At 37.3% G+C, this 20,848-nt stretch overlaps 1 protein-coding gene across 2 annotated transcripts in view; it reads left to right on the forward strand.

Annotated features, from left to right (window-relative positions):
* CEP112 (centrosomal protein 112) overlaps nucleotides 1-20,848 on the forward strand; it is a 336,669-nt gene that overhangs the window by 13,572 nt on the left and 302,249 nt on the right. For both annotated transcript variants that reach the window (XM_037128107.2, XM_053657443.1), the window contains exons 2-4: nucleotides 59-172; nucleotides 3,591-3,781; nucleotides 5,663-5,835. In XM_037128107.2, the coding sequence (XP_036984002.2) occupies nucleotides 67-172; nucleotides 3,591-3,781; nucleotides 5,663-5,835 (470 nt within the window). In that variant the 5' untranslated portion in view covers nucleotides 59-66. The remainder of the gene's footprint in view (nucleotides 1-58; nucleotides 173-3,590; nucleotides 3,782-5,662; nucleotides 5,836-20,848) is intronic.

A 20,848-nucleotide genomic window follows, 5' to 3' on the forward strand; every position in this document is an offset into this window, starting at 1 on the left:
TCGCCATCTTCCTTCTCCCTCTTTGTCCTTAATACTTTAATTTTTAAATCTTTTATAGACTGATTTATGGAAATGGAAAGTGAAGAAGAACAATGGGAGAAGCTGGATGCAGAATTTGATCACTTTGTGGTAGATATGAAGCCCTTTGTTTTAAAATTACCCCACAGATCAGGTAAGATTATGTTTGAAAATTAGATTTAAAAATATTTTATTTATTTATTTTTAGAGAGGGGAAGGGAGGGGGAAAGAGAGGGAGAGAAACATCAGTGTATGGTTGCCTTTCATGTACCCCCCACTGGGGACCTGGCCTGTAACCCAGGCATGTACCCTGACTGGGAATTGAACCAGAAACCCTTTGGTTCACAGTCTGGTGCTGAATCCAATGAGCTACACCAGCCAGGGCTGAAAATTCAGATAAGGTTAAGTTAAAGGAGTTCATCATCACCAAGCCCTTATTTTATGAAATAAAATAAAGAACTTATCTAAGAAAAAGAAGATAAAAAACATGTACAGTAAAATGACAGCAAACTCACAATTATTAGCAAGCACACCTAAAACAAAAACAAACTAAGCAAACAACTAGAACAGGAACAGAACCACAGAAATGGAGATCACATGGAGGGTTATCAACAGGGGAGTGGGAGGAGGAGAGAGGGGGAAAAGGTACAGAGAATAAGAAGCACAGACGGTAGGTAGAAAATAGGCAAGGGATAGGCAAGAGGAAGGCAAGAATAGTATGGGAAATGTAGACGCTAAATAACTTATGACCCATGGACATGAACTAAAGAGGGGAATGTGGGTGGGAGGAGGTGCAGGGTAGAGGAGAGTGAAGGGGGGGAAATGGGACAACAGTAATGGCATAATCAATAAAACATATTTTTAAAAAGATTATTTTTTTGTTTATATTATTTCATCAAACCAATGAACCATCAATATGGAAATAAAGCTGAATTCTATTAATGCCAGTTTTTGTCTTAAGCGGATGAGGATTAACTTTGAACTGTTCAAGGATGAATAAAAACTTAGTGATTATGTCCCACTAAACCATGAGAAAACTGTGACACCACTTCTTATATCTTATGAGTTTAAAGCACATGGAGTTCTACAGTTAGCTACAGCTATTTCTTCAGCATCTTTTTTCTCCCACCATGGGAATGTTTCCTCTTTCAGGAGCCTGCTGTCCATCTGCTCTCTGACCCTTTTGTGTATGGGAGTGGAAAATAATGTATTGGTCTTGTATGCTTTGGGTTGAGTGAATAAAATCAAGTGTGGCCTTGGCCCGGTGGCCTAGTTGGTTGGAACATTGTCCCGAACACCCAAAGATCGCCTTTCAGTTCCTGGAGTGTGTACAGGAGGCAACTAGTTAATACTTCTCTGTCATATCAATGTCTCCCCCACCCTCTCTCACACTTCAGTGTCTGTCTGTCTGTCTCTCACACTCGCATACACACACATCAGTGTTTCTCTCTCAAATCAGTAAACATATCTTTGGGTAAGGAGTAAAAAAACCCAAATGTGAATGAATTTTTGTTGCTTTCTTGTCTCCAATTTCTGGCCTGTTATCTCTGATTCTGGAATGGGAGTCTTTGTTTCAAGTCAAAGAACTTTCAAATCAGTTAAGGTATTTGGAGTGATTGGAAAGAGTTAGAGGGGGCAGGAAGGGTCTCTGAGTTGTACTGGGCATAAGAGTGTCTGTAAAGGTAAATCTGATTTGGCAGCTTTTGACTGGAGGGTCGGGAGGGGATCCAAGAAACCGGCTCTTCCTCTGTCCGGGTTTCCCAGTTTCCGGGGGTGTCTGAGGGACTCTAGAGGCACAGTGAGGAGCCGAGCCAGCATGAGACCCATATTCCAGTGAGCTGCACTCACTGTCTTCACTGTTGAGTGGTGCAACGTTTCCTAGTCCTCCGCGGCGCTGTCTTCCTCTCCAGCTACCTCTTCTGCTCACTTACCTCTCCTACCGTAACCTCTTTTTGCCTCCTCTGCTGCTCTTTGGAATATGCCTGCCTCTCAGCTCATTCACAATTTTTTGTTAGTGTTTAATGGTGTTTCTACTCTGTCAGTCGTCTTGATATTCACTGCCTTTTTTTATTTTTGTCTTAGACGTGTTGATGAGGAAAAATTTTTATTAAAATCTCCCATTTTAAATGTATTTCAAGTCAAACTATTGTTATAGTTATCTTCTTTTAAAAATGGATTTTAGCTACAAGACTCGGATGAATCGCAATCTTTGGTTCACGGCTCATTGTCAGTATTGGGACACCTCTGTCTTCTCTTCTTCAGTTAGTTGTCGGTGGGCACTTAGGGACTCACACCTCACACAGGAACCTGCACCTTTGTAACAGCTTACATCTTCTTATAGCCGAGTTCTACTTTTGAAGATGTTTCCTCACCATCATTTTAAGTAGAGGGATGAATTCTTTTTTATTCATTAACTTGTACTGAACTCTAAATTTCAGTTTGCTGCTGGGCGTATATAAAACACATAGTCTGAAAAACTGATTACTTAAGTTTATCAGTTTTACTTTTGCATTTTCTTTTTGCACAAAGTATGCCCCATATTTTATGAAGTTTGTTTTGTGATTACATAATTTTCAAAGCTAAAAATACAAAAGGTCTTTAGAGGCTAGCTCTCATACCTGTGGTAATAAATCCAATATGAGCAAAGTAGTAAATCCGGACCCAGTGATTTTTGTAGGTAAAACAATAAATGAATATGACCTTTAGAAGCTAAGAGATTAAAGAAAGCTTATGATTTGTGTTAGATCTATAATCCTCAAATTGAGTTAGACTGGTAAAAGATTAGTGTCAAAATCATTTTCATGAGACCTAAAAACCATTCTGTGTTGTGGCAAGATAAGATAGTCAATGGGTCATTATATGTGGATTAAACTGTGCTCTATTTTTTAGGGAGTTTTTAAAATGATAATTATTTTACAAAATTATATGTAAATAGCCTTCAATTATTTTTGGAGAGGTTAAAAGAAAACCCTAAATAAATCAACTACAAATCCCTGAAAATTATCAGCTTTAATAAATAAAACATTTGAGATTTAATTTTAGATTAAGTTTAAAATGCTTAAAGAAGATTGCATTTTATCTCTCTTGGTTTGTATAATGACAATTATAGAGAGATTTTTCAACACAACTAAAATTATTTGAGAGATGTTTTTACAGTAGACTTAATCTCATGACTTTATATCTGACAGTAATGCAGAGATTTTATTTCTGAGAAAATATTTCTTTGCATATGTCTTACCTGATTACTAATTAACTGATAAACTCTAGACCAGGGGTTGGCAAATGGTAGCATCTGGGCCAAATCCGTCCTGCTGTCTTGTTGGTAAAGTTTTATTAGAAAACAGCTATGCCTGTTTTCACATGCGGCGTGTGGCTGCTTTCCGCACTCCAGTGGTGGGGCGGAGCAGCTGCGCCAGAGTCCGTAGACCTGCAGAGCCTGCAATGTTCACTGCGCGTCCCCTTGAGAGTAGGTTTGCCGACCCCTGCTCTAGACAAGAGCACATTTGTGTAGGACTTTCATTTATGTTTATTTACCGAGAAATCAAGCCCCTAATAGTTTTATGCATTTCTAGAACGGCAGAGGTGTGCACTTTGGATCAGGAAGCTGTGTGAGCCTTCAGGAACAGGTGCAGGAATAATGGGCAGGAAGAACCGGAACCTGTATGCGAAACTGTTACTGCATATGCTGAAGCGCGGAGTGATTGAAGGCCCTTTTGTACACCGACCTGAACCGGGGACACTGAGAACCTTACCTTCGTACATGGTAGGTGTCATTGACCGAAAGATGTGTTAGTTTTGTTTCATTTCCTTAAAACTGTCAGATTCGCATCGCTTTGGGGAATAATCATATTCGTAAGTTACAAATTCTAAATAATAGTGAAAGCGAATGTTCTTTTTCTCTGATTCAGTTTTTTCTCCCTTGAATAGAAATCTGATATTTGCCTGGAAGGGGGTTTTAATTACTAATTTAATTATCCCACAGTCTTCTACAACATTTCTAAAAAATTTGAAGTGCACCCTGGCTGGTGTAGCTCAGTGGATTGAGTGTGGGCTGTGAACCAAAGGGTCCCACTTTGATTCCCAGTCAGGGCACATACCTGGGTTGCAGGCCAGGTCCCCAGTAGGGGCCACATGAGAAGCAACCACACACTAAAGTTTTGCCCCCCTCTTTCTCCCTCCTTTTCCCTCTCTCTAAAAATAAATAAATAAAACCTTTAAATATTTTAAAGTGCATTTTAAATTTTAGGTCTTAATTTTCCACTGTTTATAATGACATTTTACGTATGTTACTAAATTTTAGTTATTGAACTCTTTCATATTTAAAAATTTATGAGAGGTTGGATTGATGACTTCTACAGTTCCTTTCTACTCTAATAAAATGACAATAGTAAGTTTGAGTTTAGAAGTAATTTCCTGCACTTCATTTAATTTCATGATCAAAACCAGGTTTGTTACAAAGGTAGTTATAATTGTACTTGGTTGATGAATTGTCACTGTGGTGGTGCTTGTCACCATGAAATACGTCTTGGTTTGTATGGTATTTGAATACTTGAGATATCTGACTGGAGTTACAGGTATAGGTAGTTGCTGATAGGACACCTTTAAAAATAATAAATAGCGGAATTCTTGTGCAACATATTTTAAGGTTTGTTTTGTATTAGTTAAAAACCAAAACTTCATTCAAGAGAGGTGCTGCACAGTTAGACGGTAATATCTGTTATCCACAGGAGAGTGGCAGGAGTTTTAATGCTGTTCCCAATCACACGTTAAAGGAGAGCCGTACATTTTGCTTACAGTCAGTAGTCTTTGGAATAGTAGTTACTTGACTTAATATTTGATTAAACACTGAGGATTTCTGTGTAGGGTTTGGAGAATTGTTGTGGAAGTATCCAGTTAATGCAGAATTTTCTTCAGGAATGTGTCATGGAGCCTGACTCCATTAAAGAGAAAGAAATGGGCTAAGGTCATTCTTCTGAGTGACTACATGCAGAACATTTTCTGAAATATTCAGATGTGAAGATATGCGTATATTATATTATGTTTTCCCACTCACACTCAGTTGCAGAGAGTGTCAGTGTGAAAGCCACAGGAAAGGGCTTTATTTTACAAAGAATGATGAGAAAGCCTAGAGACCTGCATCGGATTTCTCAGTTCATTTATTGCATGGCCAGAGCTAAATCCTAGGTCTTCAGCTCTGTTCTTTTCATCTTATGAAGGGATTCTTAATTTTTACTTATTGTGGTTTCTCTGCCCACTGATTTTTTTTGGGGGGGGTTGCAAAGGAGCTAATGATCACAGAAAAAATGAGAGCGTATGATTTAAAAAGAACTTTCCACAATGTTTACATAAAGCTAATGGTCCTTTTGTAATACAGATAATTATTATCAGATTTATCTGTTATGCTATTTTATCATTCAGCAGATTTCTTATACAGCAGAACACAGCTAAAATATAAATGTTATCCATTCTATGTATTATATTTCACAATTCATTGTGTATTGAATGCTACAACTTTATATTTTTTGTAGTTGAATTTGAGTATTTGAAAAGTTGTTACCAAACTTTAAAGTTGATGAAAATCTTAACTAGTTATTTTGTTACAGTACATTTTTAAAGAATAATTTTTCTAATTTTTAAAAATCAGTCCATCTATTTTGATGAACCAAATCCAGCACGAGCAAAAGATGTGAGCCCAGAAAGATTACCAGACTGGGTAGTGGGTGAGCTGGGGACAAGTGAACCCAAATTAAATGAATCGTGGAAGCTTTCTTCTGGAGACAATTGCTCTCTGGTGCAGTCGCCAACTGAGACCCACAGGTAGGTTCGAAAATGGGATTTCGAATGTGTTTCATTATTTAGCCTGTGTTTGAAACTGGTCCATACATTTCATTTCCCCATTTTTTTAATGGTAACTAGTTGGTTTACTTTATATTTTTGTTAAAGTTGAGGTCTGTGGAGAGATATTGGGAAGGTAAATGACAGTTTTGATTTTTCATGTACTGTATATTCAAACTTATGTTATATTTGTAGCCACTTTTTGGATATCTGTTTTATGTGTTTGTATATAATTATATAAATATAATTTTCATTATATGGAAAAGTGTTGCCTTAGAATCTTTAAAGAACAGAATTCTGTGTTTGCCTTTATGACATCATGGATTGAGAACATTATCAATGACTGCAACAAACATTAACTAACAAATTGTAACATTTTGCATATCCATCTTACAACTTATGCTTGAATTTCTTTTTCTTATTGAACAATATTAGTTTTGAGTCAATAAAACAGTGAAAAACATAAACCTCATTAAACTGTGCTTTTTCACTAAAGTACTGTGCTTATTAAGTAGGGCTTTTAGTGCAAACAAAAGTGAGCTTCTAAGTTTTGAAATATACAAAAAGATGATTATTGTTGTTGTATAACTTTTGGCCTGTAGGAAGGATAGGCTTAAATTGGACTTTTATCAGATTTTGAGTTTTACTTTTGACATTGTTCTCTCAAATGTTAAATATTGGGTAGCATCAGTTGGCTTGTACCATACTTCATATTTCACTCTTCACCATTGTCTTGGGGATTTTAATTTTTGGAATTTGATTTGGTTAGCAATATAATCTTTTCTACTACATGTTTTTTTGGTTTATCACTTAATCAGGTATAGAAATGTTATTAGTAATTTGAAATGTCTTCATAGTTGATATAGTCTGGTTATAGCTTTTTCAGACCTCAGGTATTATGATGGAAAAGAACAGATGAACACAAAACAAGAGATCCAGTCCACATGACCATTCTGATTAGAAAGGGGAACATTAAAATAGAGAGGCAAACAAGAGTGATGTATAATTAAGGACATGTTCAGAAGAGTAAAACAACGCGACTAGTCTATAGGAGGTGGTGTAAAGTACTTATTTGTGCATTCATAGGAGATTTAGAAGCAGAAGAGGTGCAGTTGTGGAATTTTTGTTCACCTTGCACAGGTAAATGAAGATGTAAAGAGGCTGTGATGTGCATACAGTGAAAAAGACAGCTCTTGGTGTGGCTGTGAAATGCATCAGGTGTTTGCCAGAAGAGTTGTTGAGTGTCTGACTAAATGCTGGGCTCCCTTCTGGTGTAACGAATATCAAGTTTACAGTGTGAAGGTGAACTAAAGGCCCTCCCTGTGTCTTGGAGTTACACCAGAGGTTGAAAATCGGTGCTCTTCCTGGATGAATCGTGTGTAAACATTTGTTTTGTTTAACTTACATAATGTCTTTAAAGATTTTTTATTGAGTTGTCAAAATTAACAATTAGAGAATTGTACAACTACTTAAATTTCTGGCTTGTTTTAAAAGTGGAAATCTAGCAGTCTTTCTGGAAGACAGCCATAGGTGGGAGCTAAGTAATATTTGGTTACTCTGAGTATTCACCATTTCCTGGCAATTCCTGACACTGAGCTTGAAGTCAAGTGTATCTATCATTGAGCTTGAGCTTTTTTGTTTGTTTGTTTCAATTTTAAGTAGAGTTAAAAGGAAGTAAAGTATTTCCTTTCCATTTTTATATGCTTTCAAAAGTAGAAAGAAGGTAAAAAAGGGGGACTCACATGGTTGAAGAAGAGGAGAGAGACTGTTTCTTCATAGAAAGTAAAGAGTATCTGGTAGCATAACCACCCATTTGGCATCTGTTCAGTCTTGTAGATGTTTGAACTAGAACCATTGTTTTAGATGGATAGGGAAGAGAGGTAAGTACATGGATAATTCCCATACAGTGTTTCTATGTGGTTGTGGAAGTATTCATCAAGATTAAGGTATGTATAAGAGTAGGGTTCAGGGTAGGAAATAAATGAGATCTCCAGTTTTCTTGCTCATACAAGAAGAGGAAATGTTTAAGAAACATAATGAGAATATTCTTTAAATATTTGTGATTTTTTTCTGGAAAATGGTACCATAGGGAAATCTCTGCAAGTTTTATAAATAACACTTCTCTTTGTTGCTCAGCTTTAATAAAATGGCATTTTAATGCAAATTACTTAAGTGTAAGGCTTTATATAATAAGTAATTAATGGGAAAAGCAGGCAACCCTCAGGTCCTAGTCATCCTGCAGATCTTATAACTTCATAAAAGCCCTTCCCAACACCCCAGGTCTGTTTAGGGGACTCTTATGTATGCCAAAGTACTCTGTGTTCTTTGTTGCGCTCATCACGTGTGCAGAGGTTCATTCCTGTCCTTTTTGCTAGATTGTAAATTTCATGAGGCAAGAACTATGGTTTCCCTGTTTACACCATATTTCTAGTGCCTAACACTGGGCAGGAAACTGTTAGGAACTTCATAAGCATTTATGCTTGGTGAGTGCATGCACTCTTGAAGGTTGGATGGTGTTAGGCACTGCCACGTAAATTTAGTTTAACCCGCACAAACTGCCTTTAAAATAGGCATATTGTGGCAGAGAGAGTGGCACGGAGATTGAAAACACCTTAGAAAAAGTGGAAGGTAAGACCAAATTTAGAAGAGATGAAGAGAAGTGTGGCTGTAAGATACGGAGATGCCCTTCACGCCGCGCGAGGAATGGAGAAAGAGCTGGAAAAGACACACTTACGTATCCTTCTGGTCAAGTATTAGAATATAAAAGTAAGGCCAAAGGCCAGCTAGGGCTGCAGAAGCAAAACAACCCAGTGTGTCTTTTCTTATATATTTCTCAATTAATTTAATTTGATTTATTAAAAATTTTCATTAATTAAGATATTTGACATTACATTTACATAAAGGCATTTAGAAACTAACACTAACATTTAGTTTAGGTAGAAGCATTGAAATTGGTTTTAAGGCCACGCACACAATGTGTGAATTCAGAGCAGAAGTGGTGCTGAGGCCTAATGACGGTCTGTCTTCGTGTTTCTGCTCAAACGTCGCTCCTTTCCCAAGCAGTCATACTGTGCTAATGAAAAAGTATCTGCTAGAATCGACCTAATACATCTAATCAGTTCTGCAAGAAATTGTTTTAAAAAAGTTTAAGAGGCTTATAATATTTGACACATGTATATTTTTATAGTGAATAATTTATTGTTACTTAGAACTGAAGTTTAAGGCTGCCTCATAAATTTTACAACCACTTCAACTTGTCCTTTGAAAAACCTCTTTAATCTTAAAAGATTTTCCCCCTTAGTGTTTCTTTTTTGATCACTTTATAAAATCCTGCTTTACTTAGACCTTTTTGTATGTGAAGTATTTCTAATGGCATTTTAGATTATGCTGTTTGTGTCCTAGCCTTTTTATATTATTAAAGATGCAGAGTCCTTTTGAAGCCTCTTTGTTAGGACGCCCTATTCAGTAGAGATGGCACCTTTCCTTTACCTTTATCCTTCCTGTAGGATGTGGTACGTAGCCTGGTTCTAAACACCTTAGAAGTATTATAAGGTTTTATCCTATCAGGCTCATTACTGTGCTTTCTTGTTTCCACCAAACATACGTTACACACCAGTAAACTCAGCGTTTCACATCACGCAGCCTCAGCACGTGGCTAGGTCCATCTGGTTTTATTCTTTGCTTTCTTTCCTTTCTCACCAGTTCTTGTTTGAAGGTCACGTCATTAGCCATGTTTTCTTTTGGAAAAATCACTTTCCAAATTGCATTGCTATTGTATTAGATCTGTTATTATTTTTTTTATGTCAAAGATCTGCTTATTTTCTTCACAATGAAATATTTTAGTTATATTGAGTTTGGAGCATGGCTTCTACAAATGTAAAATGTTACTGTGAGACCACAGACTTAGATCTCATCTGGTATGGGTTGGCTGATTCCATTTAGTTCTGCAACCATGAGCTATGTCCATGTACGTTATTTCCTGGTCATCCTTCAGATGCCTGCCTTTGAGGTCCGGTAAAGACCGCTGTCATTGTCTTCATAGTAGGTGGACTCTCAGGTGGCCCCATGACCCCTCCTCTGGGTGTTCACAATCTTGCATAGTCCCTTCCCCTTGAGTGTGGGCAGGACCTGTGACTTGCTTCTAATAGAGTATGGCAGTGGTGATGGGATGTCCCTTCCATCATTACATTATACATATAAGACTGTCCTGCTAGCAGACTGCCTGTCAGGTCTTGCTGTCTTTTCCTTGCTGGCTTTGAAGAAATGAGCTGCTATAAATTCTGTGGCCTTAAGGGAAGGGAGGCTGCTGACAACCACGGAGTGGGGGTAGCGGATCCTCCCCTAGTGGGTCCTCCAGATGAGGGCCCCGCTCTGGTCAGACCCTGAGTGCAGAGGCCCAGCCCAGCTGTGCCTGCACTTCTGACCTGAAGAAACTCTTGAGAAAACACATGTGTTGTTTAAAGCTGTCAGTTTGTGCTAATTTGCTATGCAGCAGTAGACGACTGATAAGAGTTGTCATCCTCATTTTAGAAAAATATAATCTATATGCAATACATGCCTGTCATAAAAACCTTGTAGAAATATGTAGAACAAAAAAGTAGAAGTCCTGCTCTCTGTCCTCCTCATGCCGCTCTCCTCACGAGAGCTAATAGCCATCAACAGCTTGGCTGCTTCACTCTACAGCAGATACATACGCACACTCCCCCACATGTAATACAAATTCACACGTTGACTTACACTGTGTGGACTGCTCTGAGACTTGCTCTTCTGTCACTTTCCTGTGTCTTAAAAGTTAAAAAGATGAACCAGGCTGTACGACACACCCGTGCAGCCTGGTTCATCTTTTTAACTGCAGGTAACAGTCCATAGTGTGGATTCACTGTAATTTAACCTGTGTCTGTGGCTTTTAATTCTTTACTGTTACAGAGAATGCCTTTATAGAGTGTTAACATCCTATCACATATACCATTATACCCCTGTTGATTCCCAGGAAAGGAATTGCTCTTTCAATAGCTAGGCACCTTAACAAACTCAACAGATGAGCTGTTAGTGGGATTATTAGTAAGTTCAATGTCTTGTGTGATGGTACAGCAATCTATGGATCTCTGAGATACATAAAGTTAAAAAGAAGTACTTAAGAGTATAGTAAGCTTCCATTTCGTGCGTGCGTGTGTATTTTAAAGAGGATATGTATATGTATTTGTGTACATATATGTGTGCGTGCATGGAGTATTTCTGGGTGCCATAAACAAAATGTTTTACCTTTAGGGAGTGGGAGTAGCTTGGGAGGAAAGTTAAAAAAACTTCTTTTTGTACATGTGTCTATGTTATTTTGAATAATCACACTTATTTTTTGATTGCTACAGTCAACTTGCCCTCCAAAATACCATCTTATTTTGGGGCATACACATTGTTAACATTAGTGATGTATTCATAAATTTACTATATATAACAAATGTACAGAATTAAACATAAGAATGAAATTTTTTCCAATAAATAATCTAAAACTTTATAAGTATTCCACCTGAATCTCTAATTTGTTAAAACAGGAACCAAATGGCACAGGTTGTACCATTGATGGAGCACCTGCTTCATGCTAATACCATTCCAGAAGTCTTTGTGAGTTATCCACCTCCGTCTTCTCTGCAGCCGTGTGAGGCTGACATGATTGCTCTTTGTATTGAAAGTTGATCAAGCAGCTTTCCCAGGGATGGACCTGGGTGTTTATGATTTCACACCCCGCCTGGGTCCGAGTACTTTATGCAAAATAGGGAAATTTCACTTCAACCCATCTTTGCCCCCACCTGAGCCACATCAGCATCCTGGGCGTCTGTACCTTTGTTCTTGGTTATTTCTAGGTTGAGCCAAAATGAGGCAGTTTGCCTTTGTTCAGAAGCACTTCTGACACTTGGCAACCATGTGTCCTCGGGTGAGTTACTTAATTTCTCTATACTCTGGCTTCCTATTTTGTAAAATGGAGAAATAGAGTCTTTGACACGGAGCTGTGAAAGTGTGAGCTGTCACTACCCCCCTCCGTCATCACTGGTATGGTGGTGGTTGTTTTAATCGTTCACCCAGGGGCTTTGCACAGTCAGGTTGTTTGACCATTGCTTTGCTTCTCTGATGACATTGGCCCCCAAAAGGGTGATATCTTGAAATCCATTGGTCATTAATTATTTTGAGTTACTAAAAATCATTTTGTTTTCCTGAGAAAAGTAGGTAGGTTAATGACTATACAAAATGGTTCTGACTGTAAGTCTGAACCCTGCACACCCTCCGAGTGAAGAGTGGCAATTGTGTTTGAAAAGGGACTTGGAAAGACTCTTCATTTAGCTAAGGCAGCACACCCCTTTTTCCAGGACAGACAGACAGAATGCGGTGTGGATGGCCTATTTTGTTTGTGGTTTTCTTTTGCATTTTTGCTGCATTGTGTTTTAGAAGCTGCATAAGTCACATTTAGACTTAAGTTTATGTCCTCTCTGTGTTTTCTTTTCATACATTTTCTCAAAGATAGGACACAAGATAATAGGTTGTAGTTTTGTCTTACAATTTTGCCAAGAATATGTTTTGAAGCTTCTTTTTAATTGCTTATTAATTATTTCTAAGACTTTAGTGAAGTATGATGTGGTCTGGTAGCTTGTCACCTCCGTGCTGTTAGGTTCTGTGATAGGAAAGATGAAAAGCAATGATTTAATAGCACTTATTATTTTTACTTGAATCTTTGATTAAGACATGAGTTAGGAGAGGGTGAAGAAGAGTAAAGTTGAACCAACCCCAACCTTTAAATACTGCTTTGTGGTAAAAGAAATACATTAATTCAGCTTAATGTAGAGAACTTTACTAATGGGGAAAAAGGCATTAGTTTGGATTTCTTTAGATACCATATTATAAAAAACTACCATCCAGATTACTTAAAAATTCTAGGAGTGTGCAAACAGAATTATTGTTTTTACCCTGTTATATTTAGGTTAACTTTGCATAAATTAAAGTTTTATATTTAAATTTATGTTGTGTTCTTTAAACAATACATATATGTTTATACCTATAAGAAAGGACATGGAGAATAATTATCCTATTTTAAATCATTATAGAAGACTACTTTTTGCATCTTGCCTTAATGAGCTCTTTCCATGGGTTACATGGTGCCTCTTTATGTTGTGGTTTTCCAGGAATGCATTGTGGCAAAAAGCTGGGATTGTTTTTGTGCTTTAAAAATGTCTCCCAATATTGCTTGTTTCGTTTTTTGTCCAGTTTAACAACATGGCCAGCAGATGGTGCCCAAGTATAATGAAAATGTACCTGTGATTCCGTTGATTTGTGTGAAAACATTTTTTCACTTTAAAAATATTGATTTAAATTTCTAGTCTGGATACTCAGAAACTACAACAGGCTCTCTTTACCTTGTTAACCTCCATTTTTATATGTAAATGACACACTGTAAGTAGCTCCTGCTCCTACGTTGCTGAGTGAGTGTACGGGGAAGCTGGTTGATACCTTTCCTTCCCAGGGATTCTTTATGCTCATTGGCATAAATAAATACGGTTAGGATTACACACAGTAAAACATCCTTAAATATTATCCACTAAAATACACTCATTTTATTTATGAATACCCTGTTGTTTGAGAAAAGGTGTCACGTGGCAGCACTGTCCAGTGGAACTTTCTGCGGCAGTGGAAATGTCCCATAGCTGTGCCCTCCAAATGGTCACCACTATTCACATGTGGCACTTCAGCACTTGAAATGTGGCTAGTGTGACTGAGGAACTTAATTTTATTATTTTTTAATTTATTAAATTTATTGGGGTGACACTAGTCATAGAGGTTTCAAGTGCACAACTGTATGATATATCATCTGTTCATTGGAGTGTATTCACCACCCAAAGTCAGGTCTCCCTCTGTGACCATATATTTGAACCCCTTATCCTCTTTGACCTCCTTAAATTTTAATGAATTTAAGTTGCCATGGGTGATTAGTGGCTCCCTTACAGCCTTGGAGTTCTAAACCTGGGTCTTTTGTTGGGTTGTTGTGAAACCTGACCTACTAGATGAAGGGCAGCTGAGAGGCCAGGAAGTGGAATGGGAATAGGGACTAGGAGTTGGGTGCATTAACTGCCTCCACCCAGGGGGGGCCTCTATTCTGTGCTTAGTGCGGCTCATTGCCTCCCTTTTCAGTAGTGATCACCCACCGTCACCTTCTGGTTGCTCCTCTTTTTGTCAGGTTTCAGAGGGGCTCTACCTACCAATTCTTAAAAAAAAATGAAAAGAAAATTCAATCATTTCTCTTCAGAAAACTAATCATTTTCATCATTTTGTTTGGGCAGAACACTTAGTATGGGAATTGATAGTTTTGGTGCAATGAACACTTGTTGGGTAGACACTTAACCTTGAGCTCTACAAATAAGACTACTGTGTAAATGAGGAATGGAAATTGTTTCCTAGGGTATCCATGTACATAACTTTCACACACTCACAAAACCACTTAGCTACTCCTTAATTTTCAAAATTAAATACTAATTAAATACCATTCTTAGGTGTTTACTAAGATAAGGCCAAATGGTAACAAATTGTAACTGAGATGGAATAGCTTAGAAAATAATGGTCTTGCATTTCTTTTTGGCCTTTTCCCCCCAGTGAGTCAGATTTTTGACAAACTTAGTCACTTTTTCTTTTAGAAATATTTATTTAGGGTTTATTTATTTACTTATTTTTAGAGAGAGCATGGAAAGGAGGGAGACAGAGAGGGAGAGAAACATCAACATGTGGTTGCCTCTCACGTGCCCCCTACTGGGGACCTGGCCTGCAACCCAGGCATGTGCCCTGACTGGGAGTCGAACTGGTCGATCTTTTGGTTCTGAGGCCAATGCTCAATCCACTGAGCCACACCAGCCAGGGCTTAAAAATATTTTTAATGAGTGGGATTTTATAATAGCATCTTTGAATTTCACAAGCAAGTTTTTTTTTTGTGAGATCATAATATGGAACAGTTTTGATTTTCCTTTTACTAAACAAAAGAGAATGACAGTTCATGTGTTGTAAAAATTCATTTTAAAGGGATAAAATACTTTTTCAGTGTTATATTATTAAGCTAGAGATATATTAATAAATGTTGATTAAATGTGTGGCTTTTAAAGGTTGTTTTTTAATTTTTATAATCAAACATGTTCTTTTAAAGGAAGAAATGGGAAAAATATGAAGAGAAAATATTTATGAATCTCTGGTCATTATTTTTTGTCAAGCTTCTGATTTTTTTATTTAGTTTTATTTTTCTTTTTATTCCTAATAAAGTTCCCTTTGAAAAATTAAGATAAATATGTGTGGATCATTGAAGGCTACTTTCATTTTCTTATTTTTAGTGTTATTTGATACTTGCCTGCATTATTATTTGTTATTTATTTTTATTTTTCATTCATATTTAGCAATACCTTTGGAAGACTATTCTGCAGATGGCATGTAACAGTTTACACACTGCTCAGATGAATGCCAAAGCAGGAAATCTAAAGTTAGTCCTCAGTTGAGTTCTTTGGTCATTTCTAATGCAGCAGTTGTATTATTCCTAACATATTTTACGCCTGTGAAACATAGCACACATGTAAAATGTGAATGAAAATACACAGGCACAGTTTAAAGAACAATGATAACTATCCCTTTTCTTGTAATCCAGTCAGGAAATGGCATATTGCAGTGCTCCAGGAGATCTTTGGTGTTCTTTCCCCATTGCCTCCATTGCCTTCTCCTAAAGGACCACTGTCCTGTATTTTGTGTTTATCATTAAAAAAAAACTATCTAAGTGAAATCATACCATATGTATTATTTGGATGCTTGCTTCTTTCTCTTATAGTTTCCAGATTCTCCCATGTTAATAAATGGAGCTGTAGTTCATTCTTTGTTTTGTGATAAACTTCAAAAATTAATGTATAACATGCAAAAACCAAGACACACAAATCTTCAGTGTAAAGCCTGAAAATAGAGGGGAAATGCTTTATGATAATGCACTTGACAGTGGTTTATTGGATATGAAATCAAAAACACAGACAACAAGAGAAAAAATAGATAAACTGGACTACATTAAAATTAAAAACTTGTTCATTGAAGGACCCAATCAGCAGAGTGAAAAGCCAACCCATGGAATGGGTGAAAATATTTGCAAATCATATATCTGAAAAAGGATTGACATCCAGAATATATAAAGAATTTTACAACTCAACAACAAAACAAAGAAGCCAACGGAAATATGGACAAAGGACTTTAATAGACTTTTCTCCAAAGAAGATACATTGTACAAATGGCCTACAAGCACATGAAAAGATGCTAAATGAACATCACTGATTATTCTGGAAATGCAATCAAAACCATAGTGAGATACCACTTATTAGGATTACAACTGTTAAAAAAGAAACAAAATAAGTGATGACAAGGATGTGGAGACATTGGAGCCCTCGCACACTGTTGGCGGGGACGTAAAATGGCATAGCTGCTGTGGAAAACAGTCTGGCAGCTTCTCAAAAAAGTTGAAATCGCCACGCGATCCAGCAGTCCCACTTCTGGGTATGTGTCCAAAAGAACTGAGAACAGAGACTTGAACAGATGTATGTATACCCATGTTTATAACATCATTATTCACAACAGCCAGAAGATGGAATCATCCCAAATGTGCATCTGTGGACGAATCGGTAAACAAAATGTGGTACATGCATAACATGAAATATTATTGAGCCTTGAAAAGGGAAGAAATTCTGACATATTACAACATGGATGAACCTTGAAGATAATATTCTAAGGGAAATAAGCCAGTCACAAAAACACACATACTGGGTACCCCACCTCTGTGAGGTACCTGCAGTACTCAAATTCATAGAATGGTGGTTGCCAGGGGTGGGGAGCTCATCGTAAAAGAGGACAGAGTTTCAGTTTGGGGAGATGGAAAAGTGCTGGAGGTGGGTGGTGGTGATGGTTATACAACAATGCGAGTGCACTTAACAACCACTGGACTGGATATTAAAGGTGGTTAAGATGGTAAAGTTTATGTTAGGTGTAGTTTTCCACAATGAAAAGTAAGAGAAAGAAGACCCAAATTAGCAATATCAGGAATGAAAGGAAGAGTAGGCTCCACACAGATTCTACAGACATTAAGAATATAAGAAAATATTATAAATGATTTTATACCAGTGAAAATTTTGATAAAATGGACATATTTCTTAAAAGACACAAAAATCAATACTGACTCAAGAAAAAATGGGAATCTAAGTGGCCCTGTCTCTTACCAATGAAATTTAATTTGCAACTAACCACCTCACAAATCTCTAAGCTCAGATGGCTTTCTTGGCGAAATCTATTAGGCTTTTATGGAAGAAAATTATAACATCCTACATGATATTTTTCCAAGAAATAGAAAAAGAGGGAATGCTTCCTAACTCACTTTTAAGTCCACATTTTTTGTTTCCATGAGAAGACAAAGACATTATTAAGAACATAACACTATGTACCAGTATTTTCTCATATACATAGATTAAAAAATTGTAATTAGCATACTGTCCAGAAAAATATAAAAAGCATATCATGAATGAAGAACTTATCCCAAGAATAAGAGGTTGGTGGGCACTTGAGAATTTATTTTGTTACGTAAATAAGTCATGTGATCATCTCAATAGGTGCAGAAAAACATTGAACAAAATACAGCATCTATCAATGATACAAACTCTCAACAAATTAGGGATAGAAAGGAACTTCCTCAGCCTCATTGAAGTTATCCATGAAAAAAACAAAAGCAATTAGAAAAAAAAGAGTTCTTAATATTCCCAACTTGTAGAATTAGTGCTGCAGTAATGAAGATAGCAGTGTTGGTGACGGGATAGATGGATCCATGAAACGAAATAGGAATCTGGTAATAGGTCTCCACATATGTGTATGGTTGATTTTTCACAAAGAATTAAATGATGAAAGCAGGGTCTTTTTATGGAGTTATGTTGGAAAAACTGGATATCCACACGAGAAAAAATGAAGTGCTTTATAGACCTAAATGAAAAAGCTAAGACCTATAAAACTTCTAGAAGAAAACAGGAAAATCTTTGTGACCTTGGGGTAGGCAAAAATTTCTAAAATAGGATGTAACAAATGAAGAAAAACACTATAAACTGGACTATCAAAGTTAAAACTCATTTTGAAAGACACACCATTTGGAAAATTACCTAGCCAGGCACAGAAGGGGAGAAAATGACTTGTGTCTAGAATATGTGGAGAACTCTTACAATGTCAAGAAAAGGCAGATAACAGATTCAATGTGCAGAAGATTTTATGGGCACTTCACAAAAGAAAATACACTAAAGGCTAATATACACACATGAAAAGATGGTCAACTTTATTCATTATTAGGGAAATGCAAATTTCAAAGCATCATGTGATACTACTACATACCCATTAAAATGGCTAAAGACTGAGAAGACCAATAGGGTACATACATACCCTATTTGTTACAACATAACGAAATTGGAAGCCTCCTGCAATGTTGCTGGAAATAGAAAATGACATGACCGTTCTGGAAAGCAGTTTGCCAATTTCTTATAAAGTTTAGGATAACTTACCATATGACCCCACAATTCTACTGCTAAGTATTCAGTCAAGAGAAATGAAAATGCATGTCCACACATGAACGTTCATGGAAGCTTTATCCATAATAGCTCAAATGTGGAGCCAATCTAAATGTCCATCAGCACATGAATAAAAAAGCAAATTACAGTTCATTCACATAATGGAATATAACAAGCAATAAAATGAAGTGAACTTTTGATACATGCAACAACATGGCTTACTCTCAAAAACATTTTCCTCAGACAAGCCAGACAAAAAAAATACATACTCTCTGACTTCATGTATTTGAGATTCTAGAAAATCAGGATGCCTGGGTGTGCAGAAAGGTGTAGACTGACACCAAAGGAGCTCAAGGGAACTTCTGGGTGTGATGGAAAGAACCTGCCTCTTTATTTTGATGGTTATGCTGGTGTCTACATTTGTCAACTCATCAAACTCCACATTTTAAATGGGTAGATCTTATTATAAACAAATTATACCTCAATAAACTTAATGACAATCATATCCAGGGGTAGCCGAGGCTTCCTCGGTGTGACTTCTTCCAATCTAAACACCTGCAGACTAAAGGAGTGAGTTACCCCCTCCCCCTGCCCCAGCCCACTCCCCAGTCCACCCACATAGCCACTACAGTGGTGAGAGAAGGACTGGAGAACTGCCACTAAAAACACTGAAAGTGGGAGACACAGCACTGACAATTCTAGAGCAATTCTGAAATGTAGCCAGGCGTCCAGTCTGGTGCCTGTTTCTTGGTTAGGGCACAGCGAGGCTTCCTGGGAGTGTCGTGCATGGCTCTCGGTTTACCCTCTGAATTACCTTTCTTTTACCACTAAGAAATGATTTGTTTCAAGCCGAGTAGTTTCCTCAGCCTGCCTCTCATTTGTAGGAATTTGGAGGCTCGTACTCGTTTTTGTTTTGAACTCTCTGTCCCATTCACAGGAGACTGTGTTTGTGTTCTTTGCCTTTCTGTAGCTTCTCATAAGCCAAAGCTTTCAGGAATTATCATCCGCACTGGTTTCAACTTCCTTTCAAGAGCAGGGAGCTCCATTCCTGCCTCTAGTGAGTTGTACTTCACTCCTCTACTTTGAGGGACTTTGAGTCCCTCCTGCTTCTCTCCAGAGTCAAATTTCCCCATTAGTTGTGTCTGGAACCCAAACCTGGCAGACTTTCAATTTCTATCCTCTTCATGGCCTTGCACTTTTGTTCTAGCTGAAGGGGGTCTGTAAATTATTCTCTTAAGACTCTTCTCTGATGCAGCTTTAACTTCTATTGCTACTACTATATCTTTACTTCTTATTTCTCAAGTTTCTGTTTTATTTACTCCTTCTGGAATTCATAGTATTTTAGTGTTAGAGATTTTCAATCTACCTTCCTTATCTCTTGCATTTTCATTTACTATATTCACTCTTTATTTTTTCCTTTGTGCTCTTAGAATATTTCTCGAACTAGTTATCTAATTAACTGCTTGATTTCATGCTATATTTAATCAGTTGTTCTCTTCCATTTGGTTTTAAAATTTGATAATGCTTTTCATTTGTAAGCACATTTTTATGATCACAGGTTGTTCATTTCCTTTTTTTAACCTCTAAAATGTTCACTTGAATCACATGAAGATCACAAATTAAAAAATATGTTTTAGAAGCTTCTCCCTTTAAAAAATATTAAGTTTCTTTTGCAGGAGGACATTTGATTGGTCCTTCTTTAAGCTTTTAAATCTTACATGTCATTGCTTATTCCTTGATGGGGACAAGTCAGTGTTTCTTTGGTGTTTGGAATCAACTGAGAGCACATTTCTGGATTCCTGTTGAAATATTTTAGCATTAGGAACAAAGTGAATGGGAAAAATTTGTATTTCTTGTACATTTAGTTTTACTCCTGAAGAGGAGTCAACAGGCACTTTGCTGGCAGGGCATCTTGTAATGTGATGAAGCTTTTCTCTCTGTGTTAGTTTTGGCACCCTCAGGTTAATCAAGCCACAGTGTCTTTTCTGACTGGCACATGTACCACAATCATGAGCTCGCTATAGTCATGTACCCTGTACTAATTGTAGGCTGTTTTTATGAGCCCCGTGACTTGCTAGTCTGGGTGATAGGCAGCACCTGTGATCCTTTAGAAGAAGGCTTATAGGGTTGAGCTTTGCCTTCTGGCTTCTCATTGTTTGCCTTGGCTTCCAGCCCCATCGCTGTGATTTGGAGCTGTCTTAGTACCCACTTAGAGTTTCAGTTAATTATATTATCTGCTGGAGGCTGTCTCAGTGGCAAGAAATGAAACCTCTATACCTGATGGCCTTTCTTGTGCCAGCCAGATTTTAGCAATGATACTGACCTCCATCTTTCATTGATTCGACCGCCTCCCCCCAAAGCCGGCTTCAGCAGGGCCTCTGCTTTACTCGGCCTGCACTGGAGTGTGTTCT

This window comes from Artibeus jamaicensis, unplaced genomic scaffold, assembly GCF_021234435.1.
Source record: "Artibeus jamaicensis isolate MK-2021 breed Jamaican fruit bat unplaced genomic scaffold, CSHL_Jam_final contig_1998, whole genome shotgun sequence".
In the NCBI taxonomy this organism is placed as follows: Eukaryota; Metazoa; Chordata; class Mammalia; order Chiroptera; family Phyllostomidae; genus Artibeus; species Artibeus jamaicensis.